Source organism: Emydura macquarii, unplaced genomic scaffold (assembly GCF_026122565.2).
Source record: "Emydura macquarii macquarii isolate MOO-44397 ecotype Brisbane River unplaced genomic scaffold, CSIRO-AGI_Emac_v2 contig_799, whole genome shotgun sequence".
NCBI lineage: Eukaryota > Metazoa > Chordata > Testudines > Chelidae > Emydura > Emydura macquarii.
This window is the reverse complement of record NW_027130936.1, coordinates 218,075-245,043: the sequence shown is the minus strand read 5'-3', so window position 1 is coordinate 245,043 and position 26,969 is coordinate 218,075. Positions and strand designations below refer to the sequence as shown.

The 26,969-nt window shown below is 54.5% G+C and overlaps 1 protein-coding gene across 5 annotated transcripts in view; it reads right to left on the bottom strand.

Annotated features, from left to right (window-relative positions):
• Window positions 1-26,643, bottom strand: part of CD276 (CD276 molecule) — a 61,089-nt gene extending 34,446 nt beyond the window's left edge. For all 5 annotated transcript variants that reach the window (XM_067543189.1, XM_067543194.1, XM_067543192.1 and 2 more), the window contains exons 1-2: window positions 26,517-26,643; window positions 2,060-2,221 (exon numbers count right to left, since the gene is read on the bottom strand). In XM_067543189.1, coding sequence (XP_067399290.1) covers window positions 2,060-2,108 — 49 coding nt within the window. In that variant the 5' untranslated portion in view covers window positions 2,109-2,221; window positions 26,517-26,643. The remainder of the gene's footprint in view (window positions 1-2,059; window positions 2,222-26,516) is intronic.
• Between the last annotated feature and the right edge of the window lie 326 nt (window positions 26,644-26,969).

Here is a 26,969-nt window from a genome sequence, read left to right as displayed (position 1 = left end):
CAGCAACCAGGTCAGTCCTTGCGAGCTGGAATAACACCCCACGGCCGGCGCGCGAGACGCCTTCTCCAACACTAGATGGAGCCAGGCATTTGACTTTATCAAAGCTCCAGCCACGTCAGGGAGTGACCCTGCATCACCTGCCCCGTCTCTCCCTCTCCGGGCGCTGTCCCAGCTAGCCTTAAAACCAAGTCTGGGAAGAGGAAAGCTGCCAGATGGCTCAGCCCTGTCCAGTGCTCCCAGCTGTTCTGGTCCCCTCCCCCACCCGCCATTGCACCCTGTCCCCAGCCCAGCAGCGACCCCTGCTCTGAGCAGGACTGCAGTTTCCCACACTCAGCCCTGCCCCACCAGGCCTGCCGGGAACACCGCTGCAAAGCACAAACCGGCCTGGCTCTGAACCGGACCAGAGCCGCACCGCCGGAGCCTCGGCCCCCAGCCCCTCGCTTCCACGGCGCATCGCCAGCCAGCCAGCTCCTGCGGGACTGGAGGTGGGGCAAACGACGCCACCTGAATTCAGCTGGTCTTGCTGCTACTCCGGAGCGGAGCCTCGGAGAGGGATGACGTGACCTAATGGGGCTGCTCTGGCAGTGATGGGTCAAGCTGGGGCTGCCCCAGTCCAGCGGCCCTGGTGGAGAATTCCCAGCTATGAGCCAGTTGTCGGAGCTCCCGGGAGCACAAGCACGGAGGCCATTAGAGCGACCGGCAAAACTGGGCCATGGCTCTGGTGCTGCCCTGCCAGCCTCCCTTTGCCATGGGCGCGGGGGGGAACCAAGCCACCTCTTTCCCAATGGTGTAGCAAGGGCTGCTGGTGAGCAAGCTTCCCGCCCCGGCACTCTGCCTGCCTCTGCCCTTTGCTGCCACAATGTCTCCCCACCACCCCCATCGCATCCCCCGAGAACCACAGCTAGGGGCTGGGCCTCTAGGGAAGTCAAAACCTACCTGCGTTTACACCCAAAACAGGAAACAAACACTATCTTGGTTGAGGTTTCGGCCAGGTGAGGAAGCAGCCAGAAAGGCCGTTCCCATGACAGCCCAGCTGAAAGCCGAGAAGTGTCATGAGAACATCTGTTCCTCAGAGACTTCCCTGGGGTCAAAGGAAGGAGCAGCTCTTTAATAACGGATCCAAGCCTCATGGGGTGCAGCCGCCTGGGATGTGGTCCAAGCCACATGGAGAGCACAGCAGACCTCTGGCAGGAAGCACGTTTGCTCTCCCCAGCTCCTTCCTCGAGGAGCAGCATTTAGGACTCGGTGGTACCCATTTATTTGGGACCCAGTCAGTCACAGAGCTCCTGGGTTGTAGGGGAGACAGCCCGGGCAGTTGTGGGTGCCTGGACGGCTATCAGATGCCCCAGAAGCAGCACCGCCAGCCTCAACAGATCCCAAACCCGCTTCTAAAGACAAAAACATCTCATGATTTTCTGGGCCAGAGACTATTGCGGTTCTTCAGTCCATCTGCTCCTGGCTGCCTCCCCTGCCCACCCCCAGCGCCGTCAACATCCCATGTACGCTGGGGGAGGTGGTCTGGCCCCTCCTGCAGGAGTTCTCACCCCACATCTGCCCAACAATTAATCCTGTTCCTGCCAACAGTTCTGCCCCCTGGAGCCTCACCGCTGCTCCTCCTGGGGTTCACCCTCTCCCCCAGGCCTGGGAGAGCTGCAGCAGGGCCCTCCTCCCTTCCCGGCAGCTCCCGCGGCTTCTTCACCTGCCCTCTGCCCCTTCCCAGGCTGGGTGCTGCAGGGAAGGGGGAGGAGGAAGCGGAAGCGTCCTGCAAGGGCCGGGAGCAGAGGGGAGAGACTCTGCCGGGCGGGAGGGTCTCGCGTAATCGCCAGACGAGCTCCAGCCGCCTCTGAAATCCCGACACGCACAACACACATCTCAGGAGTCGGCACCACGGAGAGGGCCCGATCCTGCTCCTCTCGAGGCAAAGCCCCCATTGGCCCCCCTGGCACTGGGACCCGGGCCTACGGCAGCCTATGAGGCATTGTAACCCAGCCCGAAGGTCTCACGTAGGGCCCTGTACCGTGGTTGTGCCCCACCCCCCCTCCTGAGCAGCCCCACTCACCGGCTGGCCCCAGCGCCAGCAGGCCCAGGATAAGCAATGGGCAGGGCATCTGTGCTCCGAGGCGGGATCCCGGAGAATCAGCAGGGGCGACAGGCTGGGCAGAGCGAGGCCCCGGGGTCCTTGGCAAAGGGAATCTTCACGTCTGGCAGCAGCTGCCCCGAGCTGAAAAGAAAGAGACACAAAACTCAGCAGGAGCTGCTGGTGGAAGCGGGGGGCTCCGGGCGGGGCCCATCGGGAACAGAGCTGCAGCCAGGGCCAAGCTCAGCACCAGCACCCCAGCCACCGGGGGCTTTACAGCACTGCCATCACCGCAGCATCCGAGCACCTTCCACCCGCAACAGCAACAGCAAGGTCCGCCGGGGACTCCATGGAGCTCCTGGCACTTTTCCTTCTGGTGGGGTGGGGAGGGGGGGTGTCAAACTCTGCTTGCCTGCTGCACCGGCTCAGACAGCCCAGGAGCCGCGCTGGATCAGGCCATCGCTTCATCTAATCTGGTATCTCCCCACGCGCCTGCCTGGCTCAGTCAAACCACCCGAGAACCGGCTGAGGCACTGGCCTGGGATTCAGGAGATCTGCATTCCCCGCAGCCTTGGGACGGTCACTTTGTCTCTGTGCCTCAGGGATAAATAGCCCTGGTCTCTTCTACTGAGTCTGAGGCTGGGACAGTCTCTGCCTACGGCCCAGCCAAAGGGGCCCCGCTCTCAGGTGAGCCGCCATAGGCTCCTGCCATGCAAATGATCCTGCCTCCAGCAAGGGCCCCCGCCTGGAATCAGTTATCGGCGCCGCCACCTGCCTCACTCGCCCACCCAGGCTTCCAAGAAGCCAGGCTTGTGGCGCTTCCTTCTCACTGTAACGTGCAGTGGGGAAGACTCCAGCCAGCACTCGGGGTAGAAGAGCCCCAGGAGCGTGGCTGGCGCACGGGGGACCCTCCATCGAGTTATAGGCTGCGTGGGGCTTTCGTCAGCATGTTTCTCTCCTCTCCCCCCCGCCCCGGTTCCGTCTCCTTTCTTCAGTCTCTGGGTGCCACTTTCCACAGCCTCCCCCGCCCAGAGCCAGGGCCCCACCAGGGGAGTCAAAGCTCTGCCGGGCAGAGCAGGCAGTCAGGCCCGGCAGCCCTGCTCATCTCCTGGGTGCGGGGCTGAGACAGCGCGGGGACGGGAGAGAGCAGTGGGGGCTGAGGGGAGTGATGGAGGTGGGGAGCGGCCAGGAGAAGAGCCAAAAGGATCCTTGGCCTTTACAGGCTTTGTTAGACCCGTCACGCTTTCCCCTTCTCTTTGGGCCAGACCCGGGGGCGCTGCAGCCAAGGGAAGGGGAGGAAACAGCCTGCCCTCCCGTCCCCCACAGGACCCAGCCCTTTAAGTGCTGCCAGGCGAGTGCACAGTCACTGGCAGAGTTTGCATTAAAGGGCAGGCAGGCTCGTGCCATCGCCAGGGAGCTGCCGAGGAGAAAGGCTGAGCCCGGGCAGAGGCCAGTGAGGGGAACTCCGCAGAGATCCAGAGGCTGGAGACAGCTGCGTCGAGCCGGACCGAGGGGACCAGCCATGGGATTCTTGCTCCTTACGCTCGGAGTCAGGCCTAAGGTAGAAGGGAAAAGCCCATGTGCCAGGGGACCATCCCCCTAAAGGTAACCTGCTAACCTGGGCATGCCCAGTTCTCCAGCGCTCTGCATTGGCCATGCAGGACGGGCAGCAGAGCACGAAGCAACGGGGAGGGCATCACGGGCTGAAGAAGAGACCAAAGAGCCCTGCCATGAGCCCGGGGACCCCAGACCTCCCTCTGTCCCAGAACACTGCAAGGACGCACCCAGCCCCCAGCCCTGCCCTGAAATCCAATTGCCCACTGAAGTGACTTATTATTGTTGGCATTGCAATAGCATCCTAGAGGTAGGGGTCAAGGCCACAGTGCGCTAGGCGCTGCACAGCACACATGAACCGGCTGGGGGCTGCCCCGATCAGCTGCTGGTCCAAGGGATAGCAAAGGGCACAATCCTCAGCACAGCTGCCAGGCCCCACTTCTCCTGCAGAGGGCGCTGGTCACCGCCAGGGACTTCCCACACGCCCTCAGCTCAATGAACCTGTGGTGGTTTGAGAGGCCAGCCCAGAAATCGTCCTGTCACTAGCCCTCACAAAATCCTTCATCCTGCCCGGCTTGACCCCTCAGCTTACCCCGCCCAGAAAGACCTGAACCCCTCATTTCCCCAGCTTCGTGCCCGGCCAACCCTCATTTCCTGGGTCAGAGGATGATGCCCCACAATTTTAGCAACACAGCAGCTTGTCCCCTTGCCCGAGCCCGAGGGTCTCCCTCCGGTCATGCTTTGCTGCCTCCCCGCTGGATATCTTGGTTTGCTTGAATTAGATCAACAGGGATTTTAGTGCCACAGGGGGGTGGGGGGAATAAACTAGATACAGCAGAAAGCAAAGCATGCAGGGTAATTTGGGGAAATTACCGCCCTGGCTGAGACCTCAGCTCTCCTCTTGGGAAGCCAGCACCGCCCGTGGAAAGCTGAGAGCATCTCTGGGAGGGGCGAAGGGCTCTGGGGAGCCGGCGCTGCGGTTCGTTTTGGTTGGTTTTAGTCGCTGGTGGAAGTGCGAGACGGAGGAGATTGGATGGAGATCTGGAGACAGTGCACTCTGCCCCCAACCGTGCTTCGTGGGGATCCTGACCCTGCGGGAGACTCTCTCGGCAAACTTCCCCTGGAGCACAGCTCCTGAGGGAAAGCCAGAAACTGGAATCCTCCCCCAGCAGCGTGGTGATCTTACTGCAGCCTAGCACACTGCTGGCCGGGAATCCCGACTCCACCCTGGCAGCAGCTGTTTCGGGGTCAGGGCTTGGCTAAGCAGCAGTGCTCCACGTGCATCTTCCTCTCTCCAGCTCCTGAAAGCAGTGGGCGTAGCCACCCCCTTCTCACGGTTCCCTGACACGGGTGTCAACCCCGGGGTTACGCTTCCTTCCCCAGAAACAAAGCACGTGGCTCCTCCGCCAATCACTGTAGCAGGAACCCTGGGCAAGACAGCCCTGGAGCCTGGACCTCTCTCCCCCACTGGGTTTAGGGAGGGAAAAGCCGAAGGAGCTTTGCTGAGTGAGTGGGCATGAAAGAGGATTCTTGGGCACCCCACGGATTCCTCTGGGGGCTCAGCCTGGGCTCTGGGCGCTGTGACGGGAAGGGGAAATGCCAGAGCCAACTGTGGAGAGTGCGTCTGCTCCAATCACTTGCTCCGAGCCCTGGTAGCTCTACGGGAACCTCCACTCAGCTAGAGAAAGGGCTTTTCAACCCCGCAGCGCTGGTGCACGGTGCCAGTTCCAGGCACCCCTCTGCTCCCCAAGTTCTACATCTCCTCTGCTGCCCTTAACTGGGGAGAGTGGAGCCCCCACCTTATTACAGGAGCTTCTGATTTCTGCACTCAACCTGTACATGCCAGGCACACCCAGACAGCTGTGCGCTGCTGAGTCTGTGCCTCCATCACCTCCCGAACCTTCCCCGACCCAAGCCCACAACCCTGGCCTTGCTCTCCACCCCGTCAGCTGTGCACCGAGTGTGGCAGGCAGCATCAGTGGAGACTGCACCAGGTGCACACGCTGCCGCCGCCTGAGTGCCTCCCACTTTCGACCTGCCTCTGTCCAGCCTAACCTGTGGTGGCCCTGGACCCCCCAATTGCATGCTCATCCCCAAACGCACCCCGCTGGAGCACAGGAAGCGCTCAGAGCTGGGGGCTCCGACACAGACCCATCGAGACACCTCTGTCCAGATGGGCACCCGGCTCCCCTGGGGGACCCCGCACGCTCAGCTGCACCCACCCAAGCTTTGGGAAACACGGGCCCAGGCTCAGACGGGAAAGCTCTGCAACTACACGTGCGCCAAGAACCGAGCTGGGAGGGAGCGGGATCCCTGGGGCAGAGAGACTGCGAGATGCCGCATGTCAGCGCAGAAGAGCGATACCCGACGGAACACAGACAGCTAGTTCATCGGCCAGGCCAGGATTCATCGGCCCAGCAGTTAAGCCCCCCGCCCACCCTCCCAATGTCATCCAGTGAAATCCATTGAGACTCAAGCTATGGCCACACTACAGCCCATGTCAGCATAACTTAGTTGCTCGTGGGGTGTGAATAAATCACCCCGAGTGACGTAAGTTACACCAACATAAGCGCCGGTGCGGACAGTTACTGCCGCCCACAGGAGTGGTTTTATTATGCCTTGGCGTACAGCATCGTCACCGTACGCGCTGCAGCAGCGCTGTATGTATAGCCAGGCCCTCAGAAGAGTGAATCGTGGTGACTAGTGCCACTGCTTCGTGCGCTTTTCCACCCACAATAACCCCTGGGCCTGCAGGATTCCAGTCCCTCTGGGCAATTCCTCTGCTGAGCTTGACTTGAACAGCATTACTCCAGGGATGACTTCTGTCCCACGCATACAGATCACCAGCGACTTTGGCACACTGGGGGATCCGAGGAGGAAGCAGCACACCCCTCCCATTGGAAGATGAAGGGAACACATCCGCCCTCTTCTCCTCCCCTCACCCCCAAAATGTTGCAACCAAGTGGGTCTGGGAATGGAGCCAACAGTCCCACCGTCCTGTCAGGTGACAGTGGGGAAGGGGTTAATTCCCCTGGCAGGAGAGGAAAAGCCCAGCTGGAGACGCAGCCCATCCTGTCCCACCAGCAGCCAGCTAAGTCTGGCCTGCCTTTCCTCCTCACGCCACTGGACCATAGGACATCCCCAAGCCCTGGGAGGCTGCAATGATTCTCTCCACTAATGGGGTATTTCCTTCACTGCCTCCACATCCTGCCTGAGGGCTACCACAGAGCAGGGAAAGAGCTTTGCACCATCTGCTTCCTCTGCTGGGATTCCCTCCCGCCCCCAAGGCCTTCAGAGCTGCCTAGCTACCAGACCAGTGGGTAAAATTAAAGCAACAAGGCAAAGTGGGATGCAAGAGAGGTGTCACTGGAAACGGCTCCCTGACAATCTGCTCAGTGTGCAGCTGCGGTAAAAAAACAAGAGGTTAGGATGCATAAAGAATAGGACGGAGAATAATGCTGAAAACACAGTACCCTGTTCTAAATCAATGATGAGGCCTTATCCAGGTTACTGTACGCAACGCTCGTCACCCCCTCTCCAAAAGGACATTGCAGAACCGGAGCAGGTTCAGCGAAGTGCACCAAGAGCAATCAAGGGCCTGGAAAAAATCTCCTATGCAGATAGACTGAAAAGATTGGGATTGTTTACCTTAGAAAGGAGACACAGACAACAGGGGACACAACAGAAATACAAAAAATACTGAATCGAAATCACGCACGGCTGTTCTCCCTGTCTCAGGGAAAAAGAAATTCAAAGAAATTGAAAGGTGAGAAATTCAAAAGCGATCAAAGGAAATAATTACATATGTGAAACAGTGAGCTGTGGAACTCACTGCCACAGGAAGTTGCTGGGGTCGAGAATTTAAGGTTAAAAAAATTGGACACATTTGTCTACCAAGACTATCCAGAATTGTCATAATTAATGAGGATGTTTTTGGAAGGGATATTAAGCCTCATACTTCTGACTATCAGAGACCAGCATCAAGGCCTACTGTGGGGGCAGATTTGCAGGGTTCTTACATCTTCCTCTGAAGCATCAGAGACAGGCTACTTGACTACATGGACTTCAGTCCTTCTGATCCATTCTAGCAGTCCCTACGCTCAAGCCAGGGTCTCACCCGCCAGTAACCCCTGGGGCTCCAGCAGTGTCACTGAGCTAGTATTACCACAGTTATCTTGGCTGCTAACACAGCTGTGTTCATATGCACTGGTCTCTTTCACTGATGGGTCCTGGGGTTCAGGTCACAGGTGAAAGAAGTTGGGTGGGTCTCAGCTTGGTAGATGATGGTCATTTGTCCACATCATGCTCAATTTGGCCCGAGTCTGAGCTAGGCTCTGCAGGGGGAAGACAAAGGAGTGAGGAAGGTCAAGCGTGAAGTGCCTGGAGAGAGAGTTGTGGAGAGGGGACTAGTCCACGAACAGCAGGGGGTGCTGCGGGCCAAGACTTGGGGGCATTGGCAGAGCTGGGGGGTGCCCAGGATTAAGGGGCACTGGCGGAGGTCTCTAGTCATACCTATAGCTTTGGACACTGCTGCGTGCTTTTCTGGGTGTCTCACACATCGTCAAACAAGCTGCTCTCCTGTATCACCCGCCCCCCTTCCCTGCCCGGGACACAGCCCTGCCCGGGCCCCGGAGCGGCTCTTTTCCACAGGGAGAGTTGCCTGGATCTAGCTGTTCCTTCACTGGAGAGTTTTAGTTCCAGGTGTTGGCTCCTTTGAAGGGCCCAATTCCGCTCCCTACGGCTCCAATGGCAGCAGGCTGGAGCCCACGCATGCTTTTCAGCTCCATGTCATTTCCTGTGGAATCAGCGCCAGTGCAGGCTGGGCAGCGACAGACAGACACAGCAAAGAGCAGCCCCGGGGCTCCTGTCAAAAGCAGCCATTCACCTTTCATTCACCAGACCTGGCTGGGCCAGTGGACAGCCAGCAGCACCTGATAGCTTCCAGGCAGCGCTGCCGATGAAATGAACAGCAAGCCCAGACGACGACGAGCGCTTCAGGCAAGCCAGGGTTTCCTCCAGCCTCTGCCGGGAGAGGCCCAGACAAGCCCACTAGTGTGATCTGTGTTACGCTAGAACAACACGAGGTGCAACAAGCCTCTAGCAGGGATGGTGGGCACAGAAAGAGACAGTCTTCGCCCTGCGGAGCTTACAGCCTGAACAGACAAGCCGGTCTCAAGCAACTACCGTAAAGTGTCCCCCAGGGCTTTACAGCACGATCTAGCTCAACGTAGTGTTAATAATCCCCTACCCGGGCACTGATTCTTGCCAATCCTTTGCCAGGCCGCTGCTAAGATTCTCTGGTGCCTAAAAAGCACAGCTACCAGCAGGCACCCACCACAGAGTTAGCAAGCGCCAGATCAAATCGGACCCGGCTCCCGGCTCTGAGACAGGCCGGCACCAGATCCAGCGGAGGAAAGGGAACCAACCCCATAGAAGATCGTTATGGGATAACATGCCCCTAGAGGCGGATTCTTCCTGCCCGTGGGCTGTGAGAGCTCGCCTCAGCCCGGGAACGACAAGAATTTAGATTGGCTCCATCTAACGTGGCTGTGAATGTTTGTATGCACTGGCCCAGCAATGGAGTGGGGCCAGCTTGTGCCTCCTCTTTTCAGGGTTGCACAGGCCAGCATGGCCCCAGGCACAGGCGAAGGCAGCCCCAGGGCTGCTCTAACTTGGGCCTCTGTGTCATTAACCTGTGGGAGCGTGCCGGGGTGGACAATCACTGGGAGACAGGTCTGTCATGGCCAGATCCCAGCATACCCCTCCCTCCTCTGGTCTGCCCCGCAGAAGCGATGTGGTGGGGCGTACGGGGTCATGTGCCCCCCCCCCCCCCAAATTTTTGCCAGGGTTTGCTGGCCCGCTCGATCACATAGTGTAGCCAGGCCCCCTGGAGCTGGTTAACTGGGATGTGGGGAGAGGCAGCAGCAAACAGCTGGGAGCTGCGGGGAGGGGCCGCTGAGAGTAAAGGGGAGGCCTGCCTGGGGGGGCACGACTCCAACTGTTGGGGGAAGGCGAACCTTTAAATTGTGTCCCTGCCCCCATCAGCAGGTACCAGTTGTCTCTGCTCCCCCACAGTGTGTGGCCAGGCTGCTGTGGTGGAGGATCGGTGCCACATCTGCATGGCCGGTGCCTCCTCCGTAGGTTTGGATTGCCGCAAGTTCCTGCTTCCCTCGAGTGAGGTGCTCTGAACCTGGTTTCCCAGAGCTCAGCTACTTTCATGATCGGGGCGGGCCTGGTTTTTATTTGATTCCCCTCGGAGACCCTGTGCCAAGACCACCCCGTCAGCGATGCTCCGGGGACGCTGGCAGGCTCTGGTAGAAAGAGACTGGAACAGAATATTCAGTCAACAGCCAGACTTGATTTACCACCAGAGACGGGACCAAATCTGAATTCCAACCTCAACTCTCAGTCCAGTGGGAGCTTTTGCACTCGGGCGTGAACTTGCTGGCTTCGGGGCGGTTCTGAGAACAATTTAGCTTTTGCTGACACCCACTGTTCTATAGACAGCTCAGCTGTTGAGGAGGAGATCTAAGAGGACAATGAGTCAGCACACAAGAGAAATACCAAACCAATAAGCATTTAGGCCCAGGTATTTAAAAGGTATTTAAGCATCTAACTCCCATTAAAATCACTTAGATTTACCCTGAGCTGTCAACGCTCACCTCTGATCAGCGCATGAGGCCAGCCTCCACGGCCCACATTACATTTTCCAACAGACGCCTTCCTGCTTTCTCCCATGCTGCCCACACGCTTGATTAAACATCTCTAAGGCTACCCCATTCTTTCCCAAAGATCCCTTCAAATCTCTCCTCAGCCGTGAGGCCTACAAAATGCTCCACAATTATGAGGCTATTCATGTGCAGAGAGCTGACCAATACTTTGTCATTGCTTTCTGGTCCTCCCCTGTGTCTACACCCATCTGTTGTCTCTTGCCCTTGGGGCAGGGACAGTCATTTTGTTCTGTTTGTACAGCACCTTGCACAATGAGTCCTGGTCCATGTCAAGAGCTCCCAGGTGCTACAGAAAGAAAAATAATAACCAATAATAATAATAAACACCATTAAAAATCTGGCCCCTAGGCTCCGAGTCTGCAAGGGACCCATAAATATGGATTCTTACTCCTGCAGGGTTCATAGCTGTATATCCCTTTGCAGGATCAGGGCTTTGGAGTTCAAGAGAATCAGCATCTTATAAATACATTGCACAGACAGGTGCAGGGACGGACAGACAGAGCAGCAAGATCTTACTCCAGATGGTCAGTCCACCCTTAGTTTCACCTCACTGGGGCCACGCCGGGATTGTTCCGATGCAGAAGAATTTTCACTGTGTCCAAGTTCACCACTATCCTAGAGAGACGCTCCATCCAGAGGCTGGAGCCAGACACTCCTGAGTTCTTGTCTCTGATGCTGTGTCCCTACGTCCGAGGCCTTGGGCGGGTCCCTTAGTGTCTCTACCCAAATCCCTATCCGGAAAGCAGGGATGGTGACGCTGCAGTCACCCGCCTTCCAGGACTGGGGACTGTAACATGGTTTGCAGGCAGACAGCACCAAGCATTGCATGTGACACCCTCTTGCTGCCCATTCCTCACAGTCCGGTTCTGGCCCCATAGCTTCAGCCCCATTTTTGCCAGCCCTGGGATTTAGCTATTTAGAAATCTAGGTATTTCAATGTTCAATTCCATGGCGGTTTCTCTCGCCTAGTCTTTTCCCATCTCTCCTTCCTCCCTGCCCCAAAGTTTCTCTCTTTCCCTTACCAACTGCCAGTCTAATCACTTGATCCTATGCACACAACTAGCCTGCACAGGTTCCCTCAGCCCCACTCACACCCTCGCCTGCCCAGCCTTCACACAAGGGCATTTGCCACTTACCGCAGTCAAGCACCCAACAGGTGAGCACGCAGCCCTCTGCGAAACAAAGCCAGGTATGCACGGCCTGCGGGCGCAGAGAAAGCCAGCCAGGCCGGGCTGCAGCAGCGCATGAGTCATCCCAGCACCTGGAGCTGGCAAATTCAGCTGATACCCTGCCTGCCAGCTCCCCGTGCAGCGTCCACCTTTAACCCAGACTGGCAGAGAGAATCCACCCTGAAAGACAACACACAGGCTCTCTCTCACCCCAAGCAGGGCCTGTCCACATTTTGCCCACCCAAAGACCACACTGGCCTCAGATCAACAGCCTCTTAATCGTGAGCCAATACTGGGGGCCTTCCTGGGTTATTTCCAGCAGGAGGAGAAACTGAAGACAGAGTCAGGTCTCTCTCTAGTGCAATCCTGCATCATTTACATAGAAAGTTCACCAAGGCCTGTTTCCCTGACCACGGTAGGATCAAACTAGCAGCAGTTTCTTCGCTCACTGCTTTCCAGCCAGTCCTGTGCCCCCAAGCAGCTCCGCCTCTGTCCCTCTCAGGGTCACACTCACCACAGCTGTCTTTGACACACACACAGCTGCAACCAATGCCTCAGTTTCTGTGTTTGTACTCAGGTCCCAGAGAAACCCCTCTTATTCTCCCGGAGTTAGTTCTCACTAAGACCCAGTGCCTTAGGTGGTGGCTGTGACTGACTGAATTTCCCGCAATATCCTGAATGAACTTTATAGAATGAAGTTAAACTTTATTGAATTAGATGAAATACCTTTAGGGGCCACTGTATTAAAAATGCAATTGTGTACGTGTGAAATGTCTCTGGGAGAGGCACTAAAGGCTTGTCTTCACATACAGACCTACAGTGGCTGAACTTCACCAGTGCAGCTGCACCCTGCAGCATGTTAGTGAAGACACTACTTCACCAATGGAAGAGTTTCTCTCGTTGGCACAGTTAATCCATCTCCCCATGAGGCGCTAGCTATGTTGGTGGGAGAAGCTCTGTATAACTAGGTTATGCCTATACTAACCTATAGGTTAGGTCTGTATAACTACCACTCAGGGGTGTGGGTTCAGAGTGACGTATTTGTGCAGACCTGGCCTAACGCAACCTCTGGAAGGTATTAGGAACTTCAAAGGGCTTTTGGGAACAATATGTGTGAAGAGGATTTCCTAGGAAGTATCTGGGGATAAGAGGAATGCAAATGATCCACTTTCAAGTCATGCTTTTGGAAGCTGTGTCCTGGGGCTGAAAATTCCATGATCTAACATTTACCTGCTCCTGGAAACTCGAGATCCAAGACCCCTGAACTGTATAAAGGGTGGACTAAACCTGTGAGGAGTGTGCTAGTTGTGAGATGAGGCTGTTGTGAACTTGTGACCATAGAAGAGACCCCCTTTGTGAGGTTCTGAAGAACGGCTCCTACCACAGCCCATGGTGGAGTTGGCGGATTTCCAGTAAGCTTATTAGCGTGTGTGTAAGTTTGATCCTTGTTTTGAATGTGTTTTCACCGAGAGAATAAAATAGGCTTGCATCAAAAGAGCTGTGTGGGATCTATAACTGGGGGCAGCCACACTGCTAGCCATCTTTGAAGAGAAAGCAGCCAGGTGTTCCTTGGGCAGCCTGTCTCAGCTGGGAATAACACAGTGAAGGCAGGCAACTCTGCAGCCTGGAAATACCCTGGTCAGAATGGATTGAGACGCGTTTCTTGGGTGGAGTGGGGAGCCTGAGAGCAGGTACCCTTGCCAGACCACTGAGGTTGCCCTGACCTGGGACAGTGGCTCCTTACTGTTTCTAGCAATCTCACTCCAAAAAGGAGCCATTCACTCTTTCCATTTAGCTGGAAGGAAAGTGGCACCGCACCCATCAGATTTACCTGTCTCTGAGATTGATCCATAGATCAAAGACACACTTGTAGGCAGCCATTAACACCTCCCAGTATAGTAGCACCTAGAGCCCCCCCAGCCAAGATGAGGGTCCCATTGTGCTAGACCTTCTACATGCAACAGCACCACCATGGCCATCACACCATAAATCTCTGCAGCATGGGCATAGCCACTCTCACAAGGTGTGAGCTGTCACAGACTCACATCAGTGATGCAACTCACACACTGACCAGTAAGTTACAGCCACCCACCCCGAGAGACAGTCGCCACCCCAAAGAGCTTACAGTCTAAACAGATAGGACAGAAAGGCGGGGAGGGGAAACTGAGGCACAGACAGGGGCAGGAACTTGCCCCAGGTCATGTCACTTTACAGACACAATTCCACAGCGATGGCCCCAAAGCACTACAAACTCACCACAGTGCCACGGCAGGACTCTGCCTGGAGCAGACCACAGCACCAGGGAGATTCCAAAGCTTTCTGCTGGAACGGCAGCTCCCGCCCACCGCTCTTCAAAGACAATCCACAGCAACGCCGCAGCGCATGAGCCCCAAGCAGCGTGGTTATCCTCATTCCTTCGCTGTTGTTTTGGGGACCGGGCTGCAGAAGACCACCTTTTTTATTTTGTAAATCTCGCATGGGCTTGCGAAGGGGGAAAAGAAAAGCCACACTGCTACGCAGCAACGCCCTCGCACTTTTCACCCGTAGGTCTCACAGCGCTTCACGAGGTGTCGTTCTCCCCATTTTACCAACGGGGAAATTGAGGCACAGACATTTGGAAATGCTTGCCCAACGTCACCCAATGGCAGATCTAGAAACAGAACCAGTCTTTCCTGACGCCCCGACCACACTGCCGCACAAGCAATAGCCATCCAGTCCTCTGTCAGTCAGCTGTTACCCTTACACAGCAGTCTTGGTTGTTGGGAGAAGAGCAGAGATGACACAGACCCACTTTTCCCCTTCCCAGGCTTCTCTGTTCTCTTTGGAGCATGTGGTTTCTGCCCAGGAAACAACTGGCTGGGCTGGGCTGGGCTGGTTCTAACCACTCTCCTCTCTCTTGATGAGCACAGCCTTTTTCTACATCTGGTGAGAAAGAAGCCAACCCTCACACTCTATCCCCAAAACCCCAAGGAGGCAGAAAGCGAGCGAGTCATGATGAGAGGGAGTAATGTCACAGCTTTCCTTGAGCTAGGGAAAGAGTGAGTCATGGCTGGGGACTTTTACACTTCAAATTGTTTTCTTTGACAGAGGATTTTCACCAGCAGAGACGGGGGAAGCGGGGTCTGCAAGACAAGGTAGCAAGATTCCCAAACATGGTAGCAGCTAGAGCACTGGATTAGGACCGGGAAGACCAGGGTGCCAGTCCCATCTCCTCTACTGAGTGGCCTTGGGGAAGTCACTTCCACTCTCTGTGCCTTAGTTTCCCCCTCTATTACTTTGGGGTAGAACAGAATGGGGGATCCCGGAAACTAGTCACTCTGCAGAGTACACTTGCCAATTCATGCCGTGGACTTATGCCTGCAGAAATTAAATTTGTTAGTCTTTAAAGTGCTACAGAACTCTTGTTGTTTTTGCTGTTTACAGACTAACACGGCTACCCCTCTGGAACATTTCAACATGCTGGATAAGACATCTAATGCATGTAGTCCAGTGGCCAGCCGCAGCTGCTTCATAGGAGGAAACCCCACAATAGGCAGTTATGGGATAACCAGTCCCTAAGGAAAGTTCCTAGCCTTCATAGAGACTTTATGTCCTAAAGTAGACCCCATACAAAACTCTTTTTTTTTTTTTTTAAATATGTATTATTCTAACTCTGGAGAATGTTGTTATCCACGTAAAGACACCTGAATGGTGAAATTGACAAGAAAGCCCCCTCTGAGAGCTGAGCAGCTGGTCTCCCCTCCCAGCTGTGCCGGTGAGAAGCACTACTGCTTCTCTAGGGGCCTGGAGCAGCCCTGTCAATTTCATGGCTCAGCCCTGAAATTGAGGTGGCTGCCCAATTCCCTGGGAGAGCAGGGAATGGAGAAGCCCCGGGCAAGCTCCCCGGGCTCCCAGCAAGAAATGGGGAGAAGCCCAGAGGTCCCAGCGGGGAATGGGCAGGGGGGCAAGCCCATGGGACTCCTCACACTGCCCCTCCTAAGTCGGGGAAGAGCTCCTGGTGAGGACGTAAACCTCCGACCCTAGGAGGGTAGAATGGACATCAAGTCAGCCTATGTTAGGTTGACTTATTTTTCTAGTGTAGACAAAGCCTACGAGACCACAAGACACATCCAAAGTGCCTAGAGGTGAGAGTTTGCCTGCCACACCCTGTATTCCTGAGAGATCAACTGCACAGCTGTTCTGTAGATCCAACTACCCAGTTTTCCCTCTGAACCTGAGATACCATCTGTTCACTTAAAGAGTCAGCAGGGAGACATTCATGTTCCAACACCATTGTCTCCCCAATATGCTGGCTAAGCAGAGCCACTTGGTTACAGGGCTGTTCCAACTCCCTAACAATTTTTTGTCCATCTGAAACTTCCTTTGTTATCCACAATCAATTTTTCACAGAAATTCTGCCCTTACCCTTTTCAGCTAGGGGTGGCTCTAAAGAAACGCTCCTTTGAGCCACAACGGACTCTTTTTAGATTTCAGCTAAGTCCAGAACCAACTCTGAGATAACTGACTCATCCTCAATCAGCGTAAACTGAGAGGCACATTCTGTCTGCTCCTGAGACAGAAGGCTGGAGACAAATTCTCCCTGAGCAGATACTGCTATTCTCACCAGACAAACAGTTGGAGAGCGGGATGACTTCCTTAAGAGGCAAAGTGCCACTCCCAACTGAGGACAAGCACTTGGAGACAGTTCCTCCCTCGGCAGATAACCTGCTTTTCTGAACAGACAAGCCGCTGTTTTCCACAATCCCAAGGCTAGAGACACTTTCCTTGTCACAGCCCTGCTGGCTAAACACAGAAAACTGCTTAGAGTCATTCACTCCCCCGTCACAAATTTCATTGTTGTTTACAGGTAATACAGAAGATTTACATACATACTCGCTCTGGGACTGGGCTACGACATTAACCTGGTTAAACATATTTGCCATGTTATTATTAAATAACATATCAACACTGGTATATGCCAGACAGATTCTCTCCCAATCTTTGCCGTTGAGAGGAGCAGGATTTCCAGGATCATACAGTTTCTGCTGTTCTTTTATTTCTTTGATTTAGAGTTTAAGTCTGGAAACTCTTGCCTCAGCTTCCAGTTCCAGCCATCCATGTTCCTGGGCTCTCTCTTCAGCTTCTCTTTCCATATCACTATCTTTTGCTTTTTCTTACATTCGAACTTCTGCCATTCTTCTCTCATGCTGAAGATGCAGGCTCTCTCTCAGGGCTTGCAGTTTGATTGCTTCATATGATCGTGGATCACTCATTGTGACTAACTTCAACTTAAAGACGCTCAGTATCAAATTTTAAATTTGGAATAGCGTGGGGTTCTGACTCAAAACCCAAACAATCTGGTTCTGTGGATCCTGCCAATTACGCCAAAGTGACACGTGCATGCCTAGGGTAGTCCATCTGAAAATGCCAAGGTCAGGGCAGGCTGCAAAACAGAGAACAGATCCTTCCAAAACTGGTGGCTAACACTGAAGTTAGATTCACCAGCCAGTCACAAACACAGCTCCTGATTCTCCACACTGGTTATCAAGAAGCTAAAGAAATACTCAGCCCCCTTTATTGCATTTCAGTCTCTGGCTTCCAATCAGCAACTATGTCCAGTAAAGAGATACATTTTTAAAAAACTCCATTCACTTTACCCCAAAGGGTCAGCCACATTACCAGATCCATATAGGTTTGGATCTTACCCAGAACACCACTCTGCCAGCCAATCCTTGAGTAACTAAAACTAAAGGTTTATTATAAAGGGAAAGAAACAAATAAGAGAGATGTTAAATGGCCAAAGCAATCAGATATATATGGACTTTGAAGTCATTTGGATGTATCAGATTCTTAGCAGTATTGGAGTTTGAAGGCTTGTTCAGTTCCTCTAGAGTACATCCAGTACTTGGATGGGTCTCAGTCCTTTAGTTCACAGCTTCAGATGCAGAGCATTTGATCCAGAGGTAGGAAGCAGGAATGAAGACAAGGTGGAGATGGTGAAGCTCCATTTTATAGTTTCTGCCATGAGGCTTCACACAGCACATGGCATGGAAAAGCCTCAGAGTCCCCTGTCCATAGGCATGTTCCTACATGTCCTGATGATTCATCAGGTGTGTAGCCCCTGGGTTCTTTCCCTGGGCTCATTTGCATAGCTGATGGCCCTAGACTGGCCCTGAATCAGGCTGGCCAGTGCTGAGGCTAAGCTGTTGAGGGCACAGCACAAGTTTTAGATACAGAAACATCACACCTTCATAGCATACAATACAAAGATGAGACACACATATGGACGAGCTTATCATATTCAATAACTCATGACTTTTGCAATGATACCTCACATGGCATATTTGACAAGATTTGCTGTAATTTTGCAATATTGATATCAACAATAGTATGAATGGTCACCCCTACTCCAGGCAGCGTCACACAGGGATTGTCAGACTTCATTCATTAACTTCTATGGCTATGTCTACACAACCACTTTTGATAGTATAACTTATGTCACTCAGGGGTGTGAAAAACACCCTCCCCCCCGAGCATTGTAAGTTACCCCAACATAAGCACTGGTGCAGACAGCGCTACGTCAGCGGGAGAAAGTCTCCGACCGACATTGCTATCACTGCTAGTTGGGAATGCTTTATTTATGTCGCCGGGAGCGCTCTCTCCATCTGTCAGAGCAGCTATACAAGTGATCTTACAGTGGTGCAGCTGCATTGGTACATCTGTGCCGCTGTAAGCTCTCTACTATAGAGAGGGTGTAAGTTATCTCATTGGCCACTCTGATGAGCGTGCTATAGGGGAACACAGTTTTAAGATCTAACCCTCAGGACACTGAATGCCAAGGACTGTTCATGCTGCATGAGAAATGAAGTTCGTGGGTGTGAGGAAATCAGGGCTATGAAATGTAATCTCCAGTGTACGTATCCTGGATGTGTACGTGTTTCCAGTCCTCAGTGTAGGGGAATGCGTGATTTACACAGCAGTATAAATCACAGCCAGGTCCCATGAACAATTAGCTACATTCTACACTCAATTAGCACTGGCTCTCACAGCCCTCGTTTAAATGGGAAAGCATTTTCAAGGAGGGCATAGTTGATGCTGGAGCTCAGGCCCTGCAAAGCCCAAGGATGCCGTCCGGCAGGGCACTCATCCGGCTGTGTTGTTTGTAAAGAGGTGTTGGGTTGCCTGGAGGAAGGTTGTGTCTGACAGGAGGAATTTATACTGTTTAGTTGTATTTTGAAGAATTCCTATAGCCTGCATGAGACACCATGGAAACCCCAAGGTAGGGCAGCCACCTTTGTTGGATGGAAATAAGGGAAAAATCACATTAAAAAGGGGGGAGGATCCTTTATTTTAAAGGGACATCTTAGAGAAACACCACTTCCCTTAGCATATCATGTATTTTTCTCTGTACATTTCTACTGCCCCCAAGTATACAATGCAATTAGCATAAACTTCAATTTAATGTTTGAAATGTATTAAAACTGATAAGCACCGTATCAATATATCTCAGAACAAGGGACAAGTGGTCACCCTGTCTCAGGGACAGATCTGGTACACTCACGCTGAGCTTGAAGAACTAACTTCCCCAGCATGTCCCATTGAAGCAAATGGACCTTATCTGTGCAGTGAAGACATTACTGTATGTGAGTTAAGAATATCAGCATCTGGCCCTGAACAAGTAAATAAATAGACAGATGAAGTCGCTTTACCAACGTCTGTAAACCATTTTAAATCTTGGTTAACAGACTTTCACAGAGCGTGTGCTGGTTATTAAACCAAATACAAACCACATATAACATAAGTCACTAGTTTCAAGAGACTGAATTTCTACTTCCATTTCGGAAGAGTACTTTGCTCCCTGAGAAAGCACCATGGGATGTGTAAAGAGAACCTATCACCCCTCACCTAGATCCCCTAAGCATCCAAAGGAATCAAATCTAACACTTTCCGCACAAGAACCACAAGTCCCCACCCCTTGAGCTAAAAGAATAACTGTTAACCACGCTTAAGAAGCACGGTGTTACAGTTATCACTAGAGACAGTTATGCTCACACATGCTAAGCCAGTGCACAGCACTCCTCTGTATAAGGTCCATAGGCACTGGAGTGTCACCTGCGCTGCCATATTGTACGGAACAATGGACACCTATTCACAGACACCATAGCTGGCAGCAGGCCAGCCCAGGACTTCTTGTAAGTGCAAGAAGAGGCCTGTGGTTTTGGTGCTCAGTTATAACCCCGCTGATGACTGTGCTGTGCACCTAGGCTGTCAGGATGCCTTCCATCCACACTTTGCAGAGACACAAGGCTGCTGTCAAGATGTAGCATTAGCTCCCGATGGAACTAAACTCTAGATTCCTTTGCACCCTGCAAGCTGGCCCAGCAGGATGCAGAAGCAATGGCAGGTAAGCGGTAGAACAGCTGGTGACCTCGGACTGGAGATACCAAGGGAAACCACTAGCCATGTTCTTTTTCCTGCTTCATTCAGTTCTGAGTGCCTGCACGGCTAGCTCTCTCAACCTGCTCTGCCTGGGGAAGTGTGGCTTGTCCAGCTGATGCTCTGCCAGCACAGGAAAAGGAAATTAATAATAGTTTCCTTCCCTGAATGATTTTTCTTGTACATGCATAAAAGTCTGGAGCAAAGGAATCACCTCAAGACACTGAAGTCATCCAGTTAGCTTCCGAGCAGAGCCAGCTTCTCCCACCACAAACATGAAGAGACCAAACCTAGGCTGAAAAGGGAATTCAGCTTCCATGGCCTCTCGGCTGAGACCATGAACAAGGGGTCACTGAGTATCAACTGTGGTGGTTTGTGAAGAGGGCACTTGCCCACTAGGAAGTGGACTGAAGCCACCAGCTCGCAGACTCCACTTTCTAGTTAAGGTTCAGATATTAAGACCAATCAATTTGCAGGGGACAACGACACAGAGACAACCCCAAATGTTCAAAAACCACGAATCGTGAGACTGGTTTAAAAAGCAGGAGATTAAAAAAAGGGGGGTTCTTGGCCCCCTGGGTTTGGATCTTTAAGGTGCACTCCGGTCACATTTTCAAGCTTCGCTCTGAAGCCAGGAGGGCTAGAAACAGTCATTTAAAAAATACAAAGATGGGATTTTCTCATAATCCCCGTTCCAGAAGCTGGGGCTTTTGGTACACATCAAATATTGCAAGGATTGGCAACACTGTCTGTATCTTGCATACCAAATGGAAAGTTGTGCGCTGGCCAAGTCCTAAGTGGAAATGACCCAAGAAAAAAAAACCTGGCCAATCTCCCCTTATCCGTGTGCTTAAAATTATGCACCAGGGTTTCAAAAATGTCTGAAGAAAGATTCCTCTTTTGCCTTCTCCCCACTTCCTTAAAAGTCTTTTTCAGAGCAGAGGAGAGTTTAGGATTTGTGCTAGACCCAATAGTTCTTCTCTTGGAATCCAAAAAATCCTACTCTGCGAGAGATTCTTTCATCCGTTCCAAATTCCCACCCTGCCCCTCCACCAGCAACAAGGAATATTCTGTTTCCAAACTGCAGCCGGGCAGGCTGGTCCTTTAATGGATCAGTCTCTTCCTGACTTTAGCCTAGAATGAGGGCCAGGACAGCAGGGAATGCTGGGAGAAGCAGGGCTATTTAAACCAGGCCATTCCCCAGTCTACAGAAGGGGTGTCAAACTTGTTCTTTGGGGAGGGAGGCAAGTTATCCCTTCGCTCAGAGCATAGGAGCCAGAAATGACAAGTTCACTACCAACAGGCTAATCTTTGTGGTCTTGTCCGACCGCAGAACGTGTCTCTTTAAATGCAGCATTTATTGAGCTAAAGGCAGACGTTTTATAAAATAAATACATTGATGAAGCCTCCCTGGCTCTGCCCATTAACTCACTGCTCTGTGCATCGCTGGGGACCCTCTCGCCACTTTGTGAATTTTCCCTTCCCAGCACTTTGGGAATCTCACCAACTCAGGCACGTATTACAGCCCCATTACCACAGCATCCGAGGGCCTAATGACTAGCCCAGGTCACACAGGATGTCTGTGGTGAAGCAGAGAATTGAATCCGAGTCTCCCAAGTCCTAGGCCAGTGCCCTAACCACTGGGCAATCCATCCTCACAGGCATCCCCCCACCTTGGGGAACTGTCCCCTTCTCTCTCCCTTCCCCTACTTCCTCCCCCACACACCCCATTCGGGGATTTTGGGGGGTGAGGGAGAAAACAGTTCAAAGCTCCCCTCGGATTGGTGCCAGCAGGGGATGCGGGGGCGTGCAGGAGTCCAGTCCCATGGGCTCAGCAGAGAGGGGTGGAGGGAGAGAGTGGAAACTATCTTCTACTGGGCCATGGCTGCAGCAGTCTGTGGCAGCAGCTGTTCAGATCCCAGGGCTCAGCAGGAGGAGAGATGGCTCAGGCTCCTGGGCCCAGCCAGGTGCAAGTTCCCCTCCTCAGCCCCTCCCACTCCAGTGCTGACCCTCTTCTCTCCAGCTGGGTCCTTGGAAGCGAGTGGGGGGCCATGGGCTGAAGGCAGCGCTCTGATCGATCAGGGCCAGGGGTGGGTACCCCCACCAAAGGAGCAGCAGCAGCAATGACCTGCTCTCAAGCGCCCTGTGCGGGGCTCAGCAGAGGATTGCTGGGGAATCCCAGACACAGGCAGTGTAGGACGGCACCCAGGAAAGCATGAGGCAGGGCCGTTTTGGGGCTTGAGCCGGCAGCTGCTCCCCTTCAAAGGCAGCCAGAGAGGTGATGAGGAGACCCCTGCAAGCAAAGGAGAGGCTGCAGAAGGTGGTCACAGATCCATCGGTATCGGCCCTGTGTTAACAGAAGCTCTGATCCAGGGCGGGAAGGGTCACAGAGCCCCTGCTTCCTGGAGGGTGAAGCCTGGGCCCCAGCAACACGACTGGTTTGCAGATGGGCTTTATGGCCTGGCGAGAACGCTAAATGGTCTCAAGTCACCTCACCAGCCGAGGGAAACCAGGCCTGATCTGCCAGCCACACCAAGTCACACCCAGGAAAGCTTCTTCCATTCTCCACTACACCTTCCCGCCTTGCCCCCTCAGGCACCCACATCAGCCCAGGGGCGTCACTGCGGTACAGGGCAGCCCCATTTACCCAGAGCTTCTGGGGGCAGCTTCGTTCAATGGTCTCGGGGATGAAGGGCAGAGCTAGCGTAAGGGAAGCAGCCTCTAGACCCCAAACGTGGAGCATAGCGAAGATGGGTACGGGGGTGGTGTGTGTAGGGGAAAGGATGGGGAACGGGTGCACACACGACGTACGACTGCTCTGACTGACTCGCCGACCAGCTTTGGTTACGAGATCAGATCAGCTGGAGGTTCAGAGGGGAGAGGCTGGTGCTTCCCCAAATTCAAATTCTCCTTCATTAGTCTCTTCGCTACCGTCTGCATCTTTCTAAAGCTGCCCTCATGCTTGGGAAGCCCTGTGCAAAACAAGGGCCCGGATCTCCAAAGCCACACGTAAAGGCTTCCACATGCACCTGACATGGAGAGAGGTGTCGGGGAGAGGGCCGCGCACACTCTGGGACGCGCACACAGAGGGAGTTCCACAGCATGCCCACTCGGGCCTTTTTGTCCTCAGTTCATACACCACAATGGGGCCCTGGCCCAGGACTGGAGCATCTCGGCATTACCACGAGAAATCTTAGTATGTGGATTTGAAAATCTGGGCCAAGCTGTGCAGGGACCCAGCTGCTCCTCAGCCACCTCTGCACCCCCACGCTACCTCCAGCTCCTCCTACCTGGCCATGATACCCCCATTCCTAGCTCCGGCAACCTCTTCAGTGATCAGTCAGGTTCCACAGCCGCTGATGGTCAAGTGGGAATGCATGGGGGGCCCAGGTGGGCTGAGCTACGGATAACCCAGGTTGGCGTAGGACAGACGGTGGAGGGTCCCCTTTAGATGGGCCCCAGGCACTCTCCCCTGCCCTGACAGGCCCCTCAGAGGACTCGGCATGCAGACAGCCCCCAGTCCTTCCTGGCTGCACAAACCATTACAAAGTAAGGTAACGAGGGTTATCCATGTTCCTCTAGCTCCTCCCATCTCCATCCCAAAGGATTTTACAGCCCCGTTGAAATGCAGCCACCTCTGGTGTGGAGGGCAGCAGCCGAGCTGCGCACAGTACACTGAGAGGACAGACTGGACACCAGAGGAATTTAGATCAAGGACACTGGAGCAGAACTTCTTAGGAGAAGGGCTCTGGGATTGCTAGGAATGAGCCGCAGGCTGCCTCGGCCTGGGGGCCTGAGGGGAATGCTAGGAGCCCGTGCGCAGTGGCCAGCGCTAGTGTGGCTGACGATGCAGGCTCTGCCCCATGGCTGCTAGCCGCCGGGAAGCGGGTAGGAGGAGAGCGAGGCCATGAGGTGTTAAGGTCTCTCCCCACAAAGGTGACTCCCATTGACCTGCCTTGGCAGAGCTCAGCGGACCATGTGTGTCTGGACAGAACTAACCTATCCAACCTGATGCTCAGCTCCTAAGCCATCCCTGCCAGGTCCTGGACACTGGTTTTCTCAGCCCCCCGCCCCATGGAAGAGGCCCCTTTGCTCTCTCCATTATTTCAGCTGTCACAGAGCAGCTGGTGTTTAAAAAGCTGATGAAGAGGCAATCGCCCCTGGTGTTGTTCTACGGGGCTATCAGCCCTTCTGTACCTCATGGAGCTGAATGAAGCAGCTGTGTTTCAAACTCATTGAGAGGGAAAAGAAAAAAAACCAGTGTCATCCGGCCGCCTCCGGCCAAAAGCAGAGGCAGGAATTGATTTTTGCACTTCAAACCCTGGCCGTGTAAATAATGCCCCCATTGATCTCTTGTGCGGAGTGTGGGAGGGAAGGCAGAGGGGGGAGGCTGGGGCCTGCATGGGCTGAATAGACCTTGGAGAAGGCTCTGTGGCCAATCAGCTCTGAAAACAGGCAAACCACCTAAGCAGTTAAATAAACTCAAGTACCTGGTTATTGAAGGGTCTGCACACGAAGGACATGGTCCAGCCCATTCACTAAGTGCCAGTGCAATCCTGGGGGCTACCAGAACTCCCCATCCATGAAGCACGGTCTGCACAAGTTTCTAGACCACCATGCTGAGCTACTGGCTTCCTCTGGTGTCCAGCTGTGCTCCCCCCTCCAGCTGTGCCCTCTCCTCCTTCACCCCTCCCCACCCTTTCCTGCCATGGCACGAGACGACAGGATGCTGAATATACCTAGTCCTCTCAAGCTGTCAGAGGGGTTCTTGTTGTCTTGCTCATATTCAGATGGGTCTTTGCAGCAGAACGGAGACCAATACCAATCAACGTGCTCAGGCCCACCCTTACCCTTCCACTCTGGGCACACTCCCACCAGCTGACTCCGGTTTCGATTTCAGCTCTATTGCTGCACTCCCTCTTGCAGACCCGGTACCTAGGACTGATTGTCCACCTCCTAGGGCATTGGCAGAAACTCAATTCCCCGCTCTGCTGAAGACTTCCTGGGGGACTTGATCAAGTGACTTAGGGAACAACGGCCTGAGAGACTATGATGGTACTTGTGAAGATGAGCACGTTAGAGACGAGGAGGTGCTCAGATACTGTGGTGATAGGGGCCATGTATGTACTTATACATTTGCTCACGCAGAAGATAGGGTTTAATGCAGCAATCGCTGGGTGAAATTCTAAGGCCTGTGTCATGCAGGAGGTCACACGAGATCACAGCGATCCAGCCTGGTCTTAAAATCTATTGAGCTATGAAGGGGTGAATTTCCTGCAGACCAAGGCCTGGGACAGAGCATGCCATAAGTGAGCGCCTGCCAAGGAGTACGCACTAGGAATGATGTCCGCAGCGTAGGCCATGAGATGAGTAGTTCACTTGATTGTCAACAAAACAATGAAACTGGCAACAGTCAAATGCACAAAATGAAGAGGAAAAGAAATAGAACTGTTTCCCCTCTGGTCTCTTTTACCAATAGGAACAGTAATAACAGCAGGTATTTTCAGATAGAAACGTAACTTTCAAGTTGACAACGTCCCTTTCAATTGAACATTTTTGAACATTGCGTTTGGCTTCAATTCTGGTCAAAGGTTCACGTCAGTTATTTAATCACGTCATTTCCCCAGGCCAACATGCCATTCAGGAGGGAAGCACTTCCAGACACAGAGGAGGTGGCTGGAACACATCCAGCACTCACCCACGTTCCCCAAAGTCGGAAGCCAGCTGGCATGCTGATGGACAACCACCTCCCAATGAGAACTGCATACAGGGATTGGTTTCTGTCTAGGAACACACGGCTCTTCCCAACGGCACTAGCTCTGGGGTCAAGTGCCCACCAGCAGTGCCGCTCAGCCCATGCGGGGTGCCCGCCGTCCTGGGAGCCCCACTTCTCAGGCTGACACCAAAGTGCTGCAGCCAGCATCTCCCAGCACTGCTGCCACAGGCACCATGCGCTTGAGGCTGCATCGTCCAGGAAGGGGGGAGGAGGGCGCACAGTGGTGGATAGCACGATATCTCCAAGCCTTTCCCAAGTTCCCAGCAGGGCAGAGTCTCCCAAGCAGGTCTGGTTCCTGTCCAGACAGGGATTATGGAGCGTGGCCCTTTAACCCATTTCCCCACTGCCACCCCTGGCAAAGAACCATGAACTGGTGCCTTGGCTCCCCCCATCCCCCCCCATCCCTTCAGTCACCTCCTCTGACCAGCCGGCCCGCCAGCCTCCTGCTCCAGGCACAGGACAGCTTCTTCCCCCCTCCCTCCCTCCGGCTCCGAACACCAGCCCAGTCCACACTGGCCCTCCGCTCCTGTTAAAACCTTCCTCACCCAGCAGGAGTCTCTCGGGGTCCCGGCGCTGCAGCCAGCCAGGAACAACGGGGAGGCCGGGGCCGCTCGGACTCGGAGCAAGGTGCCGGGCTAAGGGGGCAGACTCCCCGGAGCCGAGAGGACACAGCCCCAGCCCCCCGGCCTGGCGGGGCCGCGCCGCACTGCCCCGCTCCCGGCACAGGCCCGGCCCGGCCCGGCCCGGCCCGGCTCAGACAATAGCCACACACGCGCCCGCCCGCCCGCACTCACCCGGCCCAGGCTGGCGGCGCCGCTTCTCGCTCCGAGCCCGCCGGCCTCTCCCTTCCCGCGCCGAGCGCGCCCTGCTGGGGCAGCCCGGGCAGCGCCGAGCCGAGCCGAGCCGCGCCGGACAGGGAGGGAGCGGGCCGGCTCGCAGCGAGCTCCGCGGGCGAAGCGGCGAGGGGCGGAGGCTGGCGCGGCGCCGGCTGGGTGTCCCGCCCGCTCCCGCCGGGCAGAGCAGGGCCGGCAGTGAGTGATCTCATCCGCCCGGCCCTGGCCCCGGCCCCGCCCCCGGACTGGCCGGGCTGGCGGCCCCGCTCCCTGCCGGGGGCCGCTCCCTCCTGCAGAGCCGCCCCGCTCCCCACGCAGGGCGTCGGGACCCAGAGCGGGGCCTGCGTGCGGGGAGAGCCGGGCTGCAGGGGCGCGGGGGCCCCGCCGGGGGGTACAGCCCTGCCAGGGACAGAC